Below are 21,285 nucleotides of genomic sequence, written 5' to 3'. Positions count from 1 at the left end.
TATTCCATATTAAAGGACGATAGGGCGTTTGCATTTGTTATAAAACTAAATCAAACTAAACAATGTATTTATTGGTGATCGTTTTTGCATTTAATTAGCTAGTCGTTTGGGGTATGAGATATGAAAATGCCATTAGATAAAAAGGTGACTGTTGCTAAGTAATCTTACGATCTCCGGTGCTGTGTATGTCCATTTCAGTTCAAAAGCCCAAGTGTACAGACCTGCTGATCTAAGCAAAGTGATTAGCTACCAGAAAGTAATCGTGCATTTTGATACGTGGTGTTGCAGTTGAAAATATGTGTCTAAATAAAACTGGGACCAGTAATAAGGTTGCATCAAGAAGCAAACTTTATTTATCTCAGACAATGTTTAAGCTAGTGTAATAACTCTGTGAAGAAGAAAGAAGGGATGAAGCAGGTATCTTCCAGAGCAGCAGCTCTTTCACTTCCCGGCCAATCAAAAGGCTGCCAGGCCAGCCCACCACCCCAGGTGTGTCCAGCGTGCCTGGGCCTTTCCCGCACACTGGTGCAGAGATATAGTCGCAGACTGGGGAATGAGACTGCAAACGGAAGGGGGGTCGTGAAATCCACTCCTGCACACAGCTCTGCAGAATGCAAACACAACAACACATCCTCCATTCTTCCCTTAGCTCCGAAATCTGCTATATGATCCCAGCCCTACTCTGATCCAACTGAATAAAATACTGCTGTAATTTGTGAAGTGTTAATTACTCCAGAATGATTTCTTTTGACCCGTTCAAGCTTGACATTAGCCATGTTTGTGGCGATAACAAAATGCATCCACAATACGGCATGCAAACACTGTACGTGTCGGAAGTATGCATCCCATATGGTCTCTAATGTATGATGTGTGGAAACCAAAAAAAAACCGCACGAATTTCACGTTTGTTTTTATATACCTAAATGAACATGCATTATTCAAACATTACGCAGTCGTTTTTATAACAAAGAGCCTTTGCGTCATAATTATTAGCTCCACCTTAGAACTTGTGCTGACAAATGAAAATGCAACAGCTTGCCTCTTTCTTGTAGGTTGTAGAGCTCGCAACATCTAACCAATCATAAAACAAGTATATGGCCTCTCGCGTCATCTAAACTAACAACTGTCTCTTACTGGCTCTCTGGTAACGGCGCCCGGCCAATAGGAAAATGTTCTGAAACCGTGTTGTATGCGACGTCAAATAGGTTAGCAACTGCTTTGGGCTGAATGTTGCAGAAATGTCTCTGTGCAATAAAGTCCTCTCTGTTATTTTAATATTTGTGATACTTCATGGAATACCGTCAGATGGACAAAAGAAGAAAGAGGTGGGTCATTATAACCGTGATGTGCATTTAAAGATAATTTCAGTGGCCGAACTGGCAAAAGTGTTCTGTTAGGATTAGTTTTAAAATAATGAAGAAGTGATATCAATACTGCTACGTTTCATTGAAAGGAGAACGAGGCCCATCCCTCGAAGGTGGATTTGTTAGCTGACGTTACGTACAATTGCAGATTGTAATGCTCTTTTCAGCTGTGGTGAATGTGCGAATTTAACTTCGACCTTTGCTGCTAAAATATATTTTTAAGCGAATTATGTCACGTGTCTGGGTGCACTTTGATCAAACTACTATATACCGGCATGCAATTTACAAAAATGTGAAGTCGATAATACAGTTATTAAACTGTTAACATTGTTCCACAAATCTTAGGATTTTATATACAGACCGCGTCTTTTTAATATGACTTCCAATAGATTTAAAATATATTCAGTATGTTCGCTGAAACGGAATGTTACCGCTACAGTTTAAAAAAAAAAATCATTGCAGTACAGCCAATAATGTAGGGGTTGTGTTTCTCTGTATTGCCAATAATATTTCAAATGATGGGGTGAGTGCAATTTCCCATTGCTCAACAAGATAGCTTTCCCTAGGATAAAACAGAGGAAAGCGTTCAACAAACATGATTTATAGGCAGACAATTCCACTGGAAATACAGTAGTCTTTGACTGGACATGGTTCATATACAGGGATAAGACTCCTATTGGATAGCAATTCCAAATTTTAATACAAGCTCGAATAGCCACATTGATGGGTAACAAGCTCAGGTGTGTCTTTTTAGACTGGCAGTAAAACGAGGAATGGACCAAATTGCTATTCAGTGGGAGTTGTATTTCTATCCCTGATAATTTTATTTTTTCAAAGTAGTTTAAATAGAACAGTTTTTCATTTCTGGGTGCAGACCTTTTAAATGTATTTTTTATTTTTTATTGCCCTTGTCCTTGTATTGTATGGCAAAGTACAATACACTGAATTAATTTACATGCCCACGTCCAGCAGGTTACAGTAATCTTATTGCTTTGGGAATTATTGACTGGCTTTTTATTAGGTTTATTTTAACACTTTACTGATTTGTATTTAGGGACTACAAAAAAACAAAAAAAAAAAAGATCATTGGGTACATCTAACAAAAGAGCAATTGTTCCAGCACTGATTCTAAAGCAGATTACGAAAAAAAAAACCAACAACCTGCTGAGCGACTGTAATCCACTGCAGTCGTGCTCCATGCAGGTAATGTCCGGTTTGGTTTTCATACTTCACAATTCGGTAATGTGAAGGAATAAAACTCGGAGATCGTCTTTGGGTTTGTTCAAGCAGATAGGTCTTTATTAAGCACACTGCAGTATGGAATCTACATTGGCTTGCTAGGCTTATTAGATTACCGCAAAGTTAGAAACATAAGCTTTTAACAGGGGTCCCACGGGAGGAGTGAAGCTACGGGGTGAGAGTTCACAAGCCCCTGGATAGGTTCTGGCAGCAAGACAACCTGAGCACATAAGCCAATAAACTACAGGTCACAATAGTGCCCCTCCCAAGGGTAAAACAGTTGCAGAAGACAGACAGTGGTCTGAGCTGCTCAGGTCTTGAAGCCATCCATCTGCTATGAGCTGACCTTGGACCATCCTCCGTACCTCCTCGTTCTATCTGTATCTCTCCACCATAAACAAGAGAAAATACATACTGTGTTACATGGTTAGTTAGTACAGAAAAGGAGGAACTCCTTATCTCGGCTCGGACCAGCCATAGTGACACCACCTGCAACAGTAATTGGCATTCCAATGGAAGGGGGCCCCACACTACTGAAGGCAGCATAGGGGGATTCACTGAAGGCAATTGCTATGCCAGCGGACAAGCTCAGGGAGAAATTAAGCATAATAGTAAAGAGCAAATACTAAGAATTTTACCTCTTCATAATGCAGTATCAGTGTAACTCCTTAGTGATGGATACGTGTCGGTAACTGTAACAAAGTGCCCGCCCCTGTGTATATTATCTGTTATGTGTTGCGTGTGGTGTGTTTAAATGTTGGTGTATAGACATTGGTACACGGGATATAAACGGGTCTGTGTAACACGAGTGTTTAAAAATGTATATGTGTATTTAGGCACGAGGATTGCACAGCAATTCACGTGCAAGTAAAATGTAGTAATATGTGAGCACGGGGAATTGCACTTTATTAATTCACGTGCTGGGATTCAAGTGAATAATTAATTGGTAATTGAATCCCAGCACAATAGTATATATAGATGCACGTTGGCACATACTGGGGTGGGGTGTTCGGTGAGCGGAGAACGGGATTGGAGACGGAGGAAATAAGAAGTAGTAGTAGTAGTAGTAGTAGTAGTAGTGATAAGAGGAGAAAGTATCCGCTCACCGTGTTTGTCAGTGTCTGTCCGTGCACCGTTTTGTTAAGTTTAGTCTGTTTTCGTTTGTCTATTTATTTTGGCGTAGAGTGCCGTGTCCTGTGTTTTTCGTGTTTGTTAAACCTTTTATTTTGTATTAAACCGGCGCCAACAGGCGTCTTCATCACTTAATTTCATCCGTCCTGTGTGTTGTGTATTGCATTACCTTTCCTGGTTCTGACGCCGCCCACTTCGGCCGTTTCTGTGACAGTAACATACAAGCTAAAAACTGCATCCCCTGCCATGCCTGTTAATTTAAAACTGTAGCGGTGATTATCTTGAAAAAGGAGGTCACCATGACCTGCATTGTAAGGAATTACAGGAGCCTCTATGTTCTACGGGTCGTGAAATACTAATTTAAGCCAAAAATGACCTTCCAGCATTTCACAATTGGATAATCAGTTCTTGAGGATTGCACACTTTACTAGCACCTTCACGACATCTCAGTTGCAGGGTGTGTGTGCATTCCCTATAGGGCACAATAAGGTGACCGCTCCAACTCGGTATGAAGTTTGTTACACAGGATCAGTCAAGGTCATCTGTCAATGACTTCTGAACTTAACCAATTTCATAAAATGACCCTGGTGAAAATAATATTAGTGTGTTCTAAAGCATGCTATTGTAGCACTAGGATTGTTTTTGTGAGTTGTTGTATTGCCTGTTGTATACCATACTACTTACACGTCTGTGTTTTGTTTTTCAGACTCTCTTGTCGGAGAAGGTTGGACAGATGATGGACTGGGCTAGTAAAAGGGCAGTAATCCGTATGAATGGAGACAAGTTTCGGCGGTTTGTGAAAGCCCCACCAAGAAACTACTCCGTTGTGGTGATGTTTACAGCACTGCAGCCGCAGCGGCAGTGCGCTGTGTGCAAGTAAGGAAGTGCACAGGCTGCCATCGAGTCACACCACCATCTGAGAGCATTACAAGTTTTAGTGGAACTCGGCTGATGAGGTCCCTAAGTCCCAAAACGATAAAACGAACATTTTAAAGTAACCATGAACTGCAACTAATTACACAGCTTTTGAAAGATTTTGGAAAGTGATTAATGCAGTAGTTATTTGCTTCTTAGTGTTTTTAATCCATAGCTATTAACCAAACATTGAAAGACACTGAAAGACTTCAAGTCTTTGTCATTGAATTTTAGTTTCTTTTAGTATTGGTATTATTCATGTCATAGTAAGTAGTGTCATTGAATGATCAAAATGCCAGATACATTGGGCCAGAATTATCAGGGTATTCAGTGGTGGTTATAAGACTCCCATTGTGTAGCTGTTTGAGCCATTCCAGGTTTTATATAAGTTTAAATAAGAAAACCACTGAGAGGAAAATCTCATGTGAGCTCAATTAAGCAAATACAAAACGGTTAATGTTACAAACATACTAACAAGCAACTCAATTTAAGGACTCCATAGTGTGCCTGCATTGTTCATAGTTTTGTAACTTAATGTAACCTGAGCAGATCTGCTATCTCTTGCATCGGATTTGCTAGAACTGTAAGTGCAATTCCATAAAAGCGATCACACGCTTCTGTAACGTGTGTTGTGGTGCCTACATATGTTTTGTGAAAGTGGAGCAGTAGGGTATTTTTGGTGTTGATCAGTTCTGCCTGTATTTACACAGCCGTCTTCATGAACTATTCTTTTCTATCTTTCAGGCAGGCAGATGAAGAATACCAAATCCTGGCAAACTCGTGGCGCTACTCCAGTGCCTTCACCAACAGGGTCTTCTTTGCTACTGTTGACTTTGATGAAGGTTCAGACGTGTTCCACATGGTGAGCTTTACGGTTTTGTTTGCCTATGATATCTGGATGTGATGTCTGAGTTACATTCCGATGAGAGCAGAAATTCTTATCCTTTACTAGGGCAGAAATCATACAAAGTAGCTCCAGTAGTGGATCCAGTAGCTTGTGTTTGGAAGTAAAGGGGAAAGTGATAAACACATAGGTCACATAATGCAGGGACAGTCATTGTTTTTTCAAAATGTTACAAACAAATTGACGCTGAAAAATCCAGTAAGTTTAAATGGGACATGTATTGTAGCCCAAGCAGCACATAACAGACTTTTTTTTTTTACCTTAAAGAAATACAGACTGAAACACTTGTCTTGTAGCTATAACAAGAAGATGCATCAAGTGTCACTAGTGTAGAAACCTTGACTTTATCCACTCAGAAAACTCTTACCTCCAAATACACTCTGTACATCCTGTAGTTTTCTCTTAAATGTATTTAGAAATTGGTTCATCAAATACATTAAAATATTTAAAAAAGGATCCTGTTATTAGCTACTTAAAAGACCAAGTCAAACCCCTTCCCAAAATATAAAGATAGTCTAATTCATTCAGTGTCTATGTGTAATTCATTAGCTGAATAACAATGTGATGTTTGTAAACTTTAACCTTTTGCAGTCCATTTATTCAGCGCTTGTCAGGCATGTCAGGTCCAATTTCTTTTCACATGTGTTGTTTATTTTACACATGCTGTTTAATTATTTTTTTCAGAGGAAAACAGGTTTAAAAGGCATTGAGTCACAAAAGGACACTCAGTACTGTATCTCCAGCCAAGCCCCACCCCTTGTTTGCTGTATTTTTCACATACCTCTTTATAGACGTGCATACTGGTAAATCCTCTTCTGATCACTCGTTTTATCACCAAACTCCTCAATAATGCGATCCAAGTAATTATTTTATTACTATAACATCTCAAAAAGTTCTGCAAATGTCTGATATTCTTTGAGAGCTATCTCCTTTGTTGTCGTGTTCTCTGTAGTGCATGGGGCTATGAGATATGCCCTTTTATTTATTTGTTTCGGTTTCATTCGGCTCCTATCGGTCTCACTCGGGTCTCACTCCAGTTCGTTCCTGTGTCTTTCATTTGCATGTGAATCAACAATCATGCACAAAGGTACAATACAAGTATTACCTTGCCATTTCTTGATATTAATCCTATTTTTTAATCTGCAGATGAATATGAATTCTGCTCCAACCTTCATGATTTTCCCTTCCAAAGGGAAGCCTAAAAAAGCTGACACGTACGAACTTCAGGTCCGTGGCTTTGCTGCAGAGCAGATATCTCGATGGATTGCTGACAGAACTGACGTCAGTGTAAGTATCACATTATTCTCTCAGCGCAGCACCCCTGTGAAAGAACTGGCTTGGAAACTGAATAAGTAAAAACAAGGGTTTAACATTGAGATTTAACCCAAGAGAGAATGTTTTACAGGCAGAATGAGAATACCATTTTCACTGAACAAGCATCTGAAATAATGCTTCTGCTGTACCAGTATGCTGCTAATTTTCTCACTGTTTCTGTATTTGAGTCTCAGGGTGATGCATTATCCTTCTGATTTAACACCTCAATGCACTACCCCGCCGGTCTTATTTCTAGACTGATGTATAATTGTTGATTTAAAAATAAGATTAGTTAGAAGTTAGTGTTCTTTTTTCCTTCATGCATCCGTCAGTATAAGTAATTATTGTGATTCCGAACTCCGTTGCAGATTTCAGCAAAGAGATTTTGGGTATTCCATTTTCCCTAAGCACAGGTCATAACGGAATCAACAAGACAATACAATGTTGGGATTTAATATAGCTTCTTTTAGACATCAAGCTTTCCCCTTACCACCTGTCTGCCTGCTCCAGAATTTAATATGAAACCCAAATTGTCTTAACTAAGTGAAACCCAAATACTAACAATCTAAAACTAAACACTTTATCTTTTAAACTGTCATTCCTTAAAGTGCATGTTTCTCTAACACTAATTCTTGTCCATGATCAACCTAGTTACCTTGCTGTGTATCTTCTCAAGTGCAATGATTTCTCGTTTGTACCTGTGGTGACCTGAACTGTCATTCTAGGGCCTTTTTGCTACTTAGTTTGGCGGCTATGATTGCTAACTTGCAGGAAAAAATACTTTAATCCAATCTTACCCCTGTCTAAACAAGACGACGTCTGTGCTTTTAAAGGCTTTCCTTTGGCATATAATGAAATAGAAAAATCTGAGAATAGGTACTTTTTACACAAAATAAATAAGCTCTGTAAATGTTTTAACTATAGGATAAATGTTCTGTTTATTGTTTCATACAGATTCGAGTAATAAGGCCACCAAACTATGCTGGACCTTTGATGCTGGGATTCTTGCTCACTGTAATTGGCGGGCTGGTGTACCTGAGAAGGAATAACCTTGAATTTCTGTATAATACAAATGCCTGGGCATTTGCTGGTTTGGTAAGTGTTTTTATATTATACACTGTTCGGACGTTCCTGTTTCTAGATTTGTATTTTACCAGCCTAAAATTACTATGCCGCATCTGCAAGTCTAGAGAATATTCTCTTTGATCCACTAGAGGTCAGTAGTAGAATGTTAATTGGCAATCTTAGCTTTCAGATCATTTGAACAAGTAATGTTCTGATGAAGTCTATTTTTCCTCTGCCCCCTCTGTAGTGCTTTGTGCTGATCATGACTTCAGGTCAGATGTGGAACCACATACGAGGGCCTCCCTATGCCCATAAGAATCCTAACACCGGACAAGTGGTAAGACAACTGCCTTACAGAGAGCAGCTGGGCATGGGTGTGCAATATCTGGAATATCAGCGTGACCTGGGGTATTCTTGTTTAGATTCACTTTGTATTGTTTTCTGTTTCAGTTGTCCATAACTTCAAATGTGCTCAGTCATTGTAATGAAGAAGGCACTTGCTGAAGTGTTTGTCCACTTGACTTGTTTTCTTGCAGTCTTACTTTAGAATTTCAAAGCACCCCTCTGGCCCTAATTTATCTGTATAACCGAGAACAACTGTGGTATTTCTTATACCCACAAGGGGCAGAGTGCTGCAGGGGCAAAGGTTAGTGGTTACACTCTGGTGTACCAGCTCAGGGCTCCAGATAGGTGCTGTACCATTGTAATTCCCGTCTAAACAGCCATTTACACCCCCCAAAAATAAGCAGGATTTGTTTTATGGCCCTGGAAAAACAGGTACGACTCCTGTCGCTGTAATGGTATTACAGAAAGCAAGTGTATACTGCCTCTGCGAAGCTTACTGGTTCACTCGAAAACGACTGGTTCATGTCACAACCAATAACTGTCTAGTTTGCCTAATGTTCAACTATAATAGACCTGCCTTACTCTTTTTTTTTTTTTTTTACTACCGCACTTTGACAGACTCACAGCAGAGAGAATACTATTACAATTTTAAACTAATAAACACGAGGACTGTAAAAGGAAAAGCATGTTTTATAGATCATAAGATTAACAGCAAAATTAAACAACAAAACGATGAGCAAACAAAACACCAGGAATTGATTATGCCTGATTTTAGATTATTCAGGTTGTCTGTCGGATTGTATTTACAGACCTGCTTGTTGCAAATGAAACCAGGACTGATGGCAGCCAAGTTGTTTTCGTTCAGGATAGACATACTTTTGTTAGATTTGCTAGTGTTTTTTTTGTGTGTGTGGTTAATTCTGTTTGTGAACTAATGTGATTTATCTAAAACCTTGTAGCATTTAGTACTTATTCCAGTGAATCTTTAACAGTAATGAAACAGTTCATTTGCACAGTCACTGCAATGCTTAATATTCATGATCTGGAAATGAGTGTGAGACGTTTAACACTGTTTAAGACATCACCTCTTAAGACAACCAATCAGCAAAAAGTAATTTGTGCTCAGACCATAAATTTAGATTTGTCTGCAAAACATGTGTGATGCAGTGTTATAAAAACATTCTCAAACTCAGCATGTTTAAGACTTACAGAAACATTACTAACATGAAACCTAAGCCTCTTTTACACTGGCATGCTCTACCCAGGTCAGAACCGGGCAGGGTTGACCTGGGTGACAGATGCAAGTACACAATGCATGTATCAGTGCCCCGGACGCTTCCATTCAAGCTCCTCTGGATTGAACCATCTGACCAAATGTTGATTAGAGCAAATATTTCTTCATCCCTGCTGCAATCTGACTCATGGTGTGTATGGTGTCACAAAGACGGCCGGAGTGGGTGGCGTCAGACCAGAGCCAGAAAATAAACAACAAGAGAGAGGTGGAGTTTGGTGGACTTGAGCGAGTGGTCTCGCTCAGCATTTAATGAATGAACAGACAGACAGAAAATAAACGGTTGTAACAAACAAAAACAGGACACGGCATATTCGCCAAAATAAACAGACAAACAAAACGAACTAAACAAAACACGGTGAGCAGATATTTAACTACGACTACTAATAATATTATTATTATTATTATTATTACCTCAGTTTCCAATCCCGTTCTCCACTCACCGAACACACAACCCCGAGTGGGTAAAAACATGCAGCTTTTATGCAGCTGTACCGTGACTCGATTACTAATCAATCATTCAATTGGAGTCGCGGTACAACTGCACGTGAATTAATAAAGTGCAATTCCCCGTGCTCACATATTATTACGTTTTACTTGCACGTGAAGTGCTGTGCAATCCTCATGCCTAAATTCAAATATACATTTTAAACATGTGCTACACAGACCCGTTTATATTCTGTGTACCAATGATTGTACACCAACATTAACACACAACACAAAATACACACAGGGGTGGGCACTTTGCCATATATACCCCCTTGTGCAAAGCACACATGGCCTCAATGGCCACCTCCCCCCCTTAAAATCCCAAAAGTCTCTCTCAAAGTCCTGGGCCAAGAACAAGGACTTTAAGGGGTTGATGGGCGGCAATGTTGCCAGTAGCCAGGCTGCTACTGGCCATGCTGTCAGCAAACGTGCTGACAGTGGGGCGAATCTCTCCTCCCGCTGTAGCACTGGCAGCGGAAATGCTGCCAATGGTGCGGCTGTCAGCAGACGTGCTGACATCTCCCAGACTGACACCTTCAGCCGGGGCAAGTCCAGCAGCGGAAAAGCTGCGGGGGAAGGTGGTCTCCTGATCTCTCTCCCTCCCTCTGGTGGGGCTACGGCCACATTGGCCCTTGCGGCCAAGCATAGCTGACTGTGACCCCTGGCGATGCGGAGCGGCAGGCAACCCCAGGCGAAGCAGTTCCAGCGACCCCAGGCGATGCGGAGCGGCTGGCAACCCCAGACGAAGTAGTTCCAGTGACCCCAGGCGATGCAAGGCAGGCATCCTTGGGCGAAGCGAGGCAGGGAGTCAAGATAAGCTGGGGTGCGCCCTCTTCTCGGCCACTGCAGCTGGGCGGTTCTTCCCCGCCAGCATCTAGACCTGGTCCTTCTGGTGCAGGGAGAGGCTGCTCCTGCTCCTCTCCCCCTGATGGTGCGGGAAGTGATACTAGCAGGCATTCATCCACTGCTGGTGTGGGAAGCAATACCAGCAGGCATTCATCCACTGCTGATGGACGGGGATCCAGCAGGCATTCACGCTCTGCTGGTGGACGGGAACCCAGCAGGCATTCACCCTCTGCCGGTGGAGGTGGCGGAGGCAAAGGCAGCTCCTGCTGCTCCGACCTGTTTTATATCCCGTGTATCAATGACTATACACCAACATTAACACACAACACAAAAACTTTGCCACAATGGCTAAACAGAATAAACACGAATGTTCCTTGCGGAAGTGAAACCTTCACGCAGGTGTAAGAAGAGTTAACAAGTAAATAAATATATAATACCCAATCAAGATTAACTAGCTGATATGTGTAGTGGTTTTAATTAATTAGCACTCTTAATTATTAATTACTTCCAGACAATCTCAAGATCCGGATAATGAAACCCAGTCGAAGAATAAAACAACACAGTTATATAGTCCATACATTTATCAAGTGAATTCAGTGATACATAATAACAACAGTTATATAGTCTGTACATCTTATTAAAGTGAATTCAGTAATACACAATAACAACACAACAGTTATGTAGTCAATACATTTTATCAAGTGAATTCAGTAGTACACAATAACAACAGTTATATAGTCTATACATCTTATCAAAGTGAATTTAGTAGTACACAATAACAGTTATATAGTCTATACATCTTATCAAAGTGAATTCAGTAATACACAATAATAACACAACACGGTTATATAGTCTTTACATTTTATCAAAGTGAGTTCAGTAATATGGTGAGACTTTCGTGTAAGTGACTCTGCAGTTGATGCATAGTTCACACACCCTAGTCTCGTATCTTGTAAAGCTCTTTGTGATGGTGGTCGACTATGAAAGGTGCTATATAATAGTTCTTATTGATGTAACTTAAAAAAAGGATGGTGAGTAAGTAGATTCAAGAAAATGCACAGAGTCCTTTTCTTCAATCAGTTATTAGGTTTATTGAAATATGCAGGGAGTCTGGTCCCAGGTACAGGACAAACAGAATACTCGTCCTTACAATTTTTGCATGACATTAAATACCCTTCTGTATAGATGTTCCACCTCCTCTTTCTCTGACATTTAACCAATTGCAAAGGTACAACACATTATTTTTACCATATATTTAATTTAGTGTGTATGTGTGTTTGTTTGTGTCTGTGTGTGTAGTCTGGTGTGACGACATCTGAACTCAGTGCATTCTTCAGACTCCTGGCGCCCCAGAAGGTCCATGCATCTAGTTTTTGTCATCTTCCTTGTTCATATCTCTCTGTTTTGCTTGAGACCCTTTGAGTCCAGTGGCGTTATCTCTTATTCTCCCTGAGAACCTTTGGGTCCGATGCCAGCTCCTGGGAGCCTTTTAGCCCCTTTATGCTTTGCATTCCAAAAGTCTTAGCCTGGCCCCTTCTGGTCCGCAGCATTGTTATCTTGTTAGCTTGCAGTCAATGCTGGGCAAGAAGCTTGTAGACGCAAGGGCTCTATCAATTGTTAGCAGTATATGCAATTTGAACCAAACAGTCTGCTATCTGCAATATTAGTCTCTTTTCAGAAAAGAACACCAGTATAGCTCTGCCAGTCCAAATGCGTAGCAAACTGCTAATCGATTCTAAATCCATGTTTTAAAATTACTAGTGGTTGTAAAACATGTAAATAGGATAACTGTTTGAATATATGTCTGTGTGTATATATAATATATGTACGAGTCAGGAAAATTATCAAAATACAAATTTAGTAAATTCTATGTAACAGGATATCACAAAATCGCACTCAATCATTAGCAATCTATTTAATTATATATATCCATTAATTAGGCACCTAAACTTAACACCCGTACAGCGACTCATGACCACACCCTGTTATACTTTATAACTCTCTGCTTATATATGTATTGCATTCCCACATATAGATTCTGTTAAATCTCTTTCAGTTGAACTGGGAGTACTCAGTTTTTGTCTTGCAGGGTATGATTAAGTCTTCTGTGGGGGTCCACTTGCATCAGAGGGCCGGCTTGCTGAGTTGAGTCTGTATCCCTGGTCTCTCTTAGAATAGGAAATCTGGCTCATTCATTTATTGGTTTAACCTTGTTGACCTTTGCTCTGACTTTCTTTGATGGAGATCCAGTCAGTATTATTCAAGTTTCTCACAATTTGAACCAAATTCTGGGGTTCCTTTTGAATATTGCGAAGAGCTAATTGGTTAGACTGTTGTCCGCTGCTCTTTCCTTTCTGTGACTTTGCTTTGCTTCTCAGACTAACTATAAAATTCACTTGAACAAAGACTAGCTTTTCCCTTTAATTAGAATTATTCCTTTTTGCAACAACCGACCTTGAGAACCAGGTGCATCCATACTTGCTATCTCTTATTTATTCAGACGTATATTCCTGGCTCAGGAATTCAGAAGAGGCTGTCTTCCCCCAATACTTGGGTTACTCTGGTGACCAGGGGCCTAGTTCTTTTTAAGCTGCACTGTTAAAAATGTTCTCTTTCTTTCTTGTGCTAGATCATTACAGCAAAGTTTAACCCTTTAATACTCTTATGGTCCTACACAGGCATGGCTGTTTATTTTGTTGGCTTACAAATTTTATCTCTCTCGACCCGGGTCAACCCGGGTACAACCCAGGTACGTGGTTTCACACTATGCAGGATTGTAATTGTCTGTTTCAGGCAGAGCGTCCTGGTCACCAAGGTGACACGGCTGAGAATTCTTCCCCTGACAACCCCTCTGGAGTTTGTCAGAGTTTTGGTTGTATTTTTGTCAGCATGCTCCTCCTCGACTACAGAAAACCCAGCTTTTTTTCAAGCAACGATGCATTGTTTGCTGACTGACAGAGTTCCAAGCATGCTTTAGCAAGCGCACAGCATCTAACGGAGAAATCTGATTTACACACAGAGTTTCTGTGCTGCTGCTCATCAGTTTTCTCTTTTCAGCCATGCTTGCTGTTGCAGTCAGTGCTGTTTTTTTAAACTGTAAACCCGACACTGTGTACAGGGATTAAATAGGCAAGGTACAGTACAGGGGTAATTGCTCAGTACTGAGGTGCAAACAGCTGATTGGTTGATTAGTAAGAGCGATTACTACATTATAAGAAGTGTGTTTGTTATGTAAATCTGTGTGAATGGCACATAACAAGATTTAAATTTGCCTGAAAATAATGGCGTGCATAACATGGTTTTAAAGATTCCTTTGTTCTTGAAATAAATGAGAATGGGAATGACAAACGGCAAACACTATTTGCCCAAATAAACAACTGCCCACAATAACCCCGGATGGTGTAACTGATGCATAATAATAAATGATAATAATATTCAGTCATTTAGCAGATACTTTTATCCGAAGCAACTTGCAGAGACTGGAGGTGAACTGTGCATCAGCTAGTGCTGCAGAGTCACTTAAGATAGGGCTTCGGTTTTACGTCTCATCCAAAGGACGGGGAGGTACTAGGAGGTTACACATGATTTATTTTTTCGTTGTTTAAAAAATATTAATTGTTAATCTGATATTTATACTTTAACCATCTTTTTATACATATGTATACTTCCACTGGTTTTAGCTGTTACAGAACTTTCATATTTAACATTTGTATATACGATGTCTAACTAACTTTTCATAGAGAAGAGTTCGATTTATTTATTTATTTATTTTTATATTTTTTATTTTATTAATCTAAATGTAAAATGTGTTCGTCTTTTTCTCCTCCCACAGAGTTATATCCATGGAAGCAGTCAGGCCCAATTTGTGGCTGAAACTCACATTGTGCTTTTGTTCAGTATCCTTTTAATAAAATACACATAAGAACATAATTACAGGGCACCCTCTACCCTGTAGAAATCACCTCTACCCATCAGAAGGGACTGAAAGGAAATGAAATGTCACAAAGGTAATTATAAAGAGTAAATAGCTACAGATTATTATTATATTTGATCTCTTTCCCTTTTTATGTGGATTATAATCACAAAGCCGAAGTGTCTTTTATAGAATTAAGAGCCAGCACTGTCTCGTGAGCAGGTATGTCTCCTACTTCTTAAAGACACTGGCTGATTTAGCTGGGGCCACACATGCCCACGGCAACCAAGACCAGATGAGCAGAAAAAATGCAGTAAACCACTTAGAATGATTTCAAAGATCAAAAGAAGACAAAGAGCCAGTGACAGCCCCCAACACAGCACGTTACTCACCATTATGTAGGTGTCTTAGTTGGTGTTTCCCTTGGGTTTCTGAAACGGCACTTTATGGTATAATATCATGTAGTTATTGTATCTTTTAATTGACTCTGCCAAAAAATTATGTCAGGAAATGATTCCTTAACTAGTTTTTTTTAGATTCTGCGGTTACGTTGGGTATGGTACTTTTACATGAAGCTGCAACTTCTGACATGGACATAGGAAAAAGGAAGAGTAAGTAGCAAGCCACGCTATGTTTGAATGCTGCAGATTCATGCTTTCTGTATTTCTAAAGAAATGATAGACTCCTGCAAGAAAGGTCAGCTTTTGTGCAGCAGACACTTAACATGGGAGTTCTGTACAACTGTTTGTTTATAGTGTTAGGCTGTATTTGAGACCTATTATAAAAGGAGGATAACTTTGTTCATTACAGATAATACTTTTAGACTGTTAGGTAAGTGAACAGTGACAGAATGATTTGTATTTTACCATTTATGTTTGCATTAATTCCTTTATTTGTGAAATGTGAGGTACACTGGCACTGGCCTCACAGTCCAATGTTAATGCATCAGTACAGTACTTTTTTATTTTTCATATTCTAATTCTATATTCGTGTCTTCTGTAATACTGATCTGTTTCATGCAGTTATGTGTGTTGGTGGCATTGCATTGGTCGTGCTCTTCTTCAGCTGGTTGTTATCAATCTTCAGAGCCAAATATCATGGATACCCTTACAGGTGAGTTTCTTTGACTCAAGCTGGAAGAATATCCCTTCTGAAGGGCGTGTGTAGGGGCACCTTCAAGTCTGTCAAGGACCCACCACAATGTGTCAAGCAAGTGTGTGCTGAGATGCAAAAAAAAGTAATAGCGCCTATACCATCGGAGTGATGCAGAGTAAACTGCACTGATTTAGTAGAATCTGAAGTGTAGTAAAGAAAAAATAGTTTAATTTATTTCAGACTTCTCCGAGCTACAGTGGTTTGCAGAAGTATTCACCCCCTACCAATAATGTTGGTACCAATAACCATTTTGTTGAATTACACATAATGTATGCACAGTTTTTCGAATTACGTTTTTTTTTTTATCCAAAGCTGTAGTGGTTAAACTGAACACTGTTATATGAGGAGGAGGTTAAATGCCAGAAATTTGCAAAGAAAATGTACAAAATGAAATTTACTGGTTGCATAAGTATTCAACCCCTTAAGTCAGTACTTGGTAGAAGCACCTTTTGCAACAATTTGGATAGGTCTCTACTAGCTTTTCACAGTAGGATGGTGACATTTTTGCCCATTCTTCATGGGAAAATTGCTCCAGTTCTAATATGTTTGTTGGGGATCGTCAGTGGACTGCAATCTACAAGTCTTGCCATAAATTTTCGATTTTGGATTCAAGTCAGGACTTTGACTGGGCCACTCAAGAACGTTCATTCTCTTCTTGTTCAACAACTACAGTGTGGCTTTGGCTTTGTGCTTTGGGTCATTGTCCTGCTGAAATGTGAATTTCCTCCCCAGTTTCAGATTTTTGGCTGACTCCAACAGGTTTTCCTGTACTTTGCACCATCCATTCTCCCCTCTATCCTGACAAGCTTCCCAGTTCCCAGTGAAGAGAAACATCCCCTTAACATGATGCTGCCATCACCATGCTTCACAGTTGGGATGATGTTGACTGGGTGATGTGCCGTGTTTGACTTGCGCCAGACGTAACACTTGGAATTTAAAATGATTTTAATACAGTTTTAAAAAATTTTTCTTGTCTGACTGCAAAAGCTTTTTTCCACATGTCTGCAGTATCATCTACATGCTTTTTCGCAAACTCCATACATGCTTTAAGATGAGGCTTTTTGATTAATGGCTTTTTTCTTGTCACCCGTCCATACATGCCAGCTTTGTTTAGGGACCGGCTTATTGTTGGTGTGTGGATACTGACTCCAATCTCAGACACACAGTTTTCTAGATCTCTCAAGGTCACTGTTGGTTTTAGAGTGACATCCTGAACCAGTTTCCTGCTTGCCCAGCTGTTCAGTTTGGGAGGGTGACCTGATCTGGGTAGTGTCTGGGTGGTATGATGCATCTTCCACTTCTTAATGATAGAATTCACTGTGTTGAGAGGAATAATCAGCGTCTTTGAAATTTTCTTGTACCCCTCTCCTGTTTCGAAAGCTCCTTGGTCTTCACAGTTGCTTTGTTGGATCACTATTTGAGTTGCAGCTTGAAAGTCTGTATATACCTGAGGGAAATTATCTACAAGTTAAACCACTTTGAGTACACACAGGCTGAAACCACTTCACTAATTTTGTGACTTTTCAAACAAATCATTTGCACCTGAGCTGATATAGGGCTGCAGTAGCAAAGGGGTTGAATACTTGTGTCACAAAGACGGCTGTAGTGGGTGACGCCAGACCAGGAACAGTGAACAACACAAAACAGGACAGACGGAGGCGTGGAGTTTGGTGAAGCTGAGCGCTTGGTTGCGCTCAGCATTTATTAGGTAAACAGATAGCAAATAATAAGGTTGTAATAAAACACTGACACCAAAACAGGACACGGCACTTGCGGCCAAAATAAATAGACAAACAAAACGTACTAATAGACAAAACAAGTGGACGAACGTTAAAGAAACAAGCACCGTGCTAGCCCTCCAGCACACTCTAGCAATTGCTGTTTCTCTCCTTAATTTATTTTAACGCTCCTTCTCCACACCCATTCTCCACTTACAAACCTGTTGCTTTTATGCAGCTGTACCGAGACGAGATTGCTACTCAATCAGTCAATTGGAGTCTTGGTACAGCTGCACATGAATTAATAAAGTGCAATTCCAGTGCTCACATATTATTACATTTTACTTGCGAGTGAAGTACTGTGCAATCCTCGTCCCTCAATACAAATATACATTTTAAACACTTGTGCTTGTAACCCACATTATCCCATGTATCAATGACTATACACCAACATTAACACACAACATACAGCAAATAACACAGAAATACACACAAGGGCTGGGCAACTTTGCCACATTATGCAACTTAATCAAACTTAGAGATTAATCTGTTTTTCTCTGTAATTCTCACTTATTTATATTCTATATACATTTTTTTACTTTGTTAATGTGGAGTAGTTTGTGTAGATTCTACATGTCTAATTTGAAAGGGAGTACTCTCAGGTGCCAACAAAATGTGAAAACTTCGGGGGTGGGGGGGCAGGGATTGTTCTGCAAACCACTATGTATGACAAAGGTCATTTAAAATACTTGTATTTTTTTACTATGAAAAAAAATCCAGTTTATTTCTATATATCTAATTTATTTAGTGTTTGTATATTAGTTATATAGAAATAAGTCATGTTCCACAAAAAAAAAGAATTGCAATCTTGCATTATGTACAGTGATTTTAATATAGTTGAAATATGCCAATGGCTATACATAATAACCGTTTATCAAAAATAATTAGATGTGACGTTTCAGTGTTGCCTTCAACTGCATGATTCTTTCACGAAAGTGGTGTTGTCCCACAAGAAAATACAACAATGGTTAAACAATAAAATACCTGCCCTGGACAAGGGTCTGGACTATTTAATTCAGAAACAAGGTTGTGGAGTGGAATTTATCTACACCTGTGTGTAGATGAAGTAACCTGTTTTTTTCATGATATGGACACCACCTGAGACATGCAATTTTATATTCTTTCTCTTTCTAATGTTTATGTAGTGTTGTCTAAGTCATTGTTTTTCTATTTCAGTTTTCTTCTGAGCTAAATGGAGCCCAGTGGCAAACCCATTTAACTTCCCATTGAAAAAGCTGAGATTCTCTGCATTTGGCTGTGATAGGAGGATATTTGAAGATGTCAGTGCTACCTCTAAACATTATGTGTGAAATATGACCCATGGAACACTGGAACCAAAGACTGAACAGTGCCTTAATATGTTGGCTGGCATTTTTTTAAAACTTTTTTTTGTAGTTTGTAGTTTCACTATCCTTTTTTTTTTTTTTTTTTTTTGAGGCATTCTAGATTCTTTGGTTTTAATATGGGGGGAAATATATATTTCTGTTTTGGTGTTTAATAATAAAATTTGTCCTCAATTATAAAACAAAAGCACATAAACCATTATGTGGCAAGGTAACATATCCCATTGCATAGAAATGCAAGCCATTTCAGGTTTTACTAGTTGGTTAGTTGTGGAAAGCCTGGAATAACACCAGGTGTTATGGAACGGGATTCTTGTCTTACCCTGTGAGGTCTTGTTAAATGATCAGGTTTAAGTTCTGTGTTCTGAACTAAGTAAATAAAAAAAAAAATGTTTTGGCAAACAGTAAACTCTGAATAACTGCATTTGTAATGATTGAAAATACTGATATATGCAATGCTCCTTGTAGTTAATTTCTTTTTTTACAGTAAAGTGCCTTAATAACATACTGTAGTTTTAGCTTTTCATTTCAAAGGGCTTGTTTCTAGTCACTTATATTTTTTAAAAATGTATTCAAGACAGCAGTGCCCAGAAAGTGATGACAAACAACAACTTGATGTCATTCAGTTTGTTCACATTTTGCAATAAAAACATGAAATGCTCTTTTTTCATGTGCTGGGTGGTTTTTTGTGACAACTACAATAACACAAGTAAAGGTCAATTATAGAAGTGTTCCTTTGTTACCTGATAAAAGCATTTAGAACTGTGACTTTTTAATCCAATGTTTTACTTCTTAATAGAATGATCAACAGCAACTATTTTTAAAATGCACAAGTGTCTCAAGTAGTACACTAAAAATGAAACTTCTGTTTCCTGGTACATAATCACTTTCCCTGCTGTAGGTCACATGGTCTAGACTAGAGCACTGTACTGAATAATTTACTAGCATCTTTTTATTAATCTTTGAATCGTCTGTTTGTTTAAATGTAAGCATATCTGCATTAAAATAAAGCTAAAAACCAAGCTACGCAAAAAGGGGCGAGTGGCAATGTTGCTCACGCCAATAAGAGGTAAGAAAATGTATTTTAAGGCACGGTTATTGCTTTTTTTTTGTACAGTACAGTGTAAAGCTGCTTTGGCTAATGAGCGCCTGACGTTTTTCAGAACTTGACAGACTAATCGGCAGTTACGTGAAATCCTGTTCATTTTCTAACTACAGTACATGATTACAAGGACATGGAAAAATAAGCGCTGTATGTATTTGCAATTGATCTGACTTCCTCCCTGGTTGATATTGGATTGATTTAATTCTTAAAAGGTAAAAAGCACCACATGTTATATATTTATTCATCTATACACTTTATTAGAAGTGTTGGTGGCTCTTTCAGAGTACTTCAGGATTCCAAAGAAATCACATCAAGTGGCGAAGGCAGGAGCTTGAAAGTCTACAAGGCTGCAGGATTTCATTACAATTGGGAAGTTATTAAATGAAAAAACTAACAAAACAAAAAAAAAAAAAAAAAAAAAACTTGTGATTTGAGTCATAAAAAAAATATTTACTGACCACACTGTTTGTACTTTTAAAATAAAAATGTGAATACAGTAGCAAAACTGGGACTATATAACAATTTTACTGTTTTGTGACCGGGTCAAAAAAATGGTAGAAAACTGGAACAATCCGATTTTTCCCAGGACATCCCTGCCTTGGCCCTCAAAATATCCATATTTTAACATTATCACCACCCATTTACAGAGGTTTAACAGCAACATTACTGCAAGTTGTAAGATTTTGTGTTCCAGAATTAGTATTATTTTGCAGATTTAGTGGTCAAGCAAAAAATCATGGTTGTGCATTTCTCTCCAAAATTAAACCAACTAACATTCGGCAAGTCACTGAGATAATATTCATACGCCAAAATATTATTATTGCAGAATCTGAGTCATTAAGAAATTAGGTGCATCAATATTTAATTAAAACAGCATATATTTGAAATTACGCTGTTCAACCATACATGTAATATCAAGTAATAGCGGTACATACACCATAACGGTAACTTATCTAGGTATTGCAGTACAGTAATGCTTAACAAATTGTATACGCAAAAGGTAAAAATTAAAAATTACACCATTTTCGGTTGAAGTAGAATTAGTGTAATAAAAAAAAGCTTAAACTACGCAGACCACACTGTAAATT

General features: G+C 38.9%; 1 protein-coding gene across 1 annotated transcript; it reads left to right on the top strand.

Moving 5' to 3' along the window:
- Positions 1-1,219: 1,219 nt before the first annotated feature.
- On the top strand, positions 1,220-19,762 carry LOC121318682 (magnesium transporter protein 1-like). The gene is made up of 10 exons (XM_041255611.1): positions 1,220-1,325; positions 4,441-4,610; positions 5,394-5,511; positions 6,700-6,840; positions 7,822-7,962; positions 8,180-8,269; positions 14,736-14,799; positions 15,353-15,427; positions 15,839-15,929; positions 18,926-19,762. The coding sequence occupies exons 1-10, from the start codon at positions 1,239-1,241 to the stop codon at positions 18,939-18,941; spliced, it is 993 nt and encodes a 330-aa protein (XP_041111545.1). The 5' UTR covers positions 1,220-1,238; the 3' UTR covers positions 18,942-19,762.
- The last annotated feature ends 1,523 nt before the right edge of the window (positions 19,763-21,285 follow it).

Source organism: Polyodon spathula, chromosome 7, assembly GCF_017654505.1.
Source record: "Polyodon spathula isolate WHYD16114869_AA chromosome 7, ASM1765450v1, whole genome shotgun sequence".
NCBI classification, from domain to species: domain Eukaryota; kingdom Metazoa; phylum Chordata; class Actinopteri; order Acipenseriformes; family Polyodontidae; genus Polyodon; species Polyodon spathula.
The sequence above is the reverse complement of the archived record's forward strand: the minus strand, read 5'-3'. Positions and strand labels throughout refer to the sequence as shown.

Excerpts from the sequence above, each read along its gene's own strand:
- LOC121318682 (XM_041255611.1), top strand. The coding sequence starts at position 1,239 with ATGTCTCTGTGCAATAAAGTCCTCTCTGTTATTTTAATATTTGTGATA. Across the intron at positions 1,326-4,440 it reads ATGGACAAAAGAAGAAAGAG|ACTCTCTTGTCGGAGAAGGT; the intron begins GTGGGTCATTAT and ends TTTGTTTTTCAG. Across the intron at positions 7,963-8,179 it reads CCTGGGCATTTGCTGGTTTG|TGCTTTGTGCTGATCATGAC; the intron begins GTAAGTGTTTTT and ends CCCCCTCTGTAG.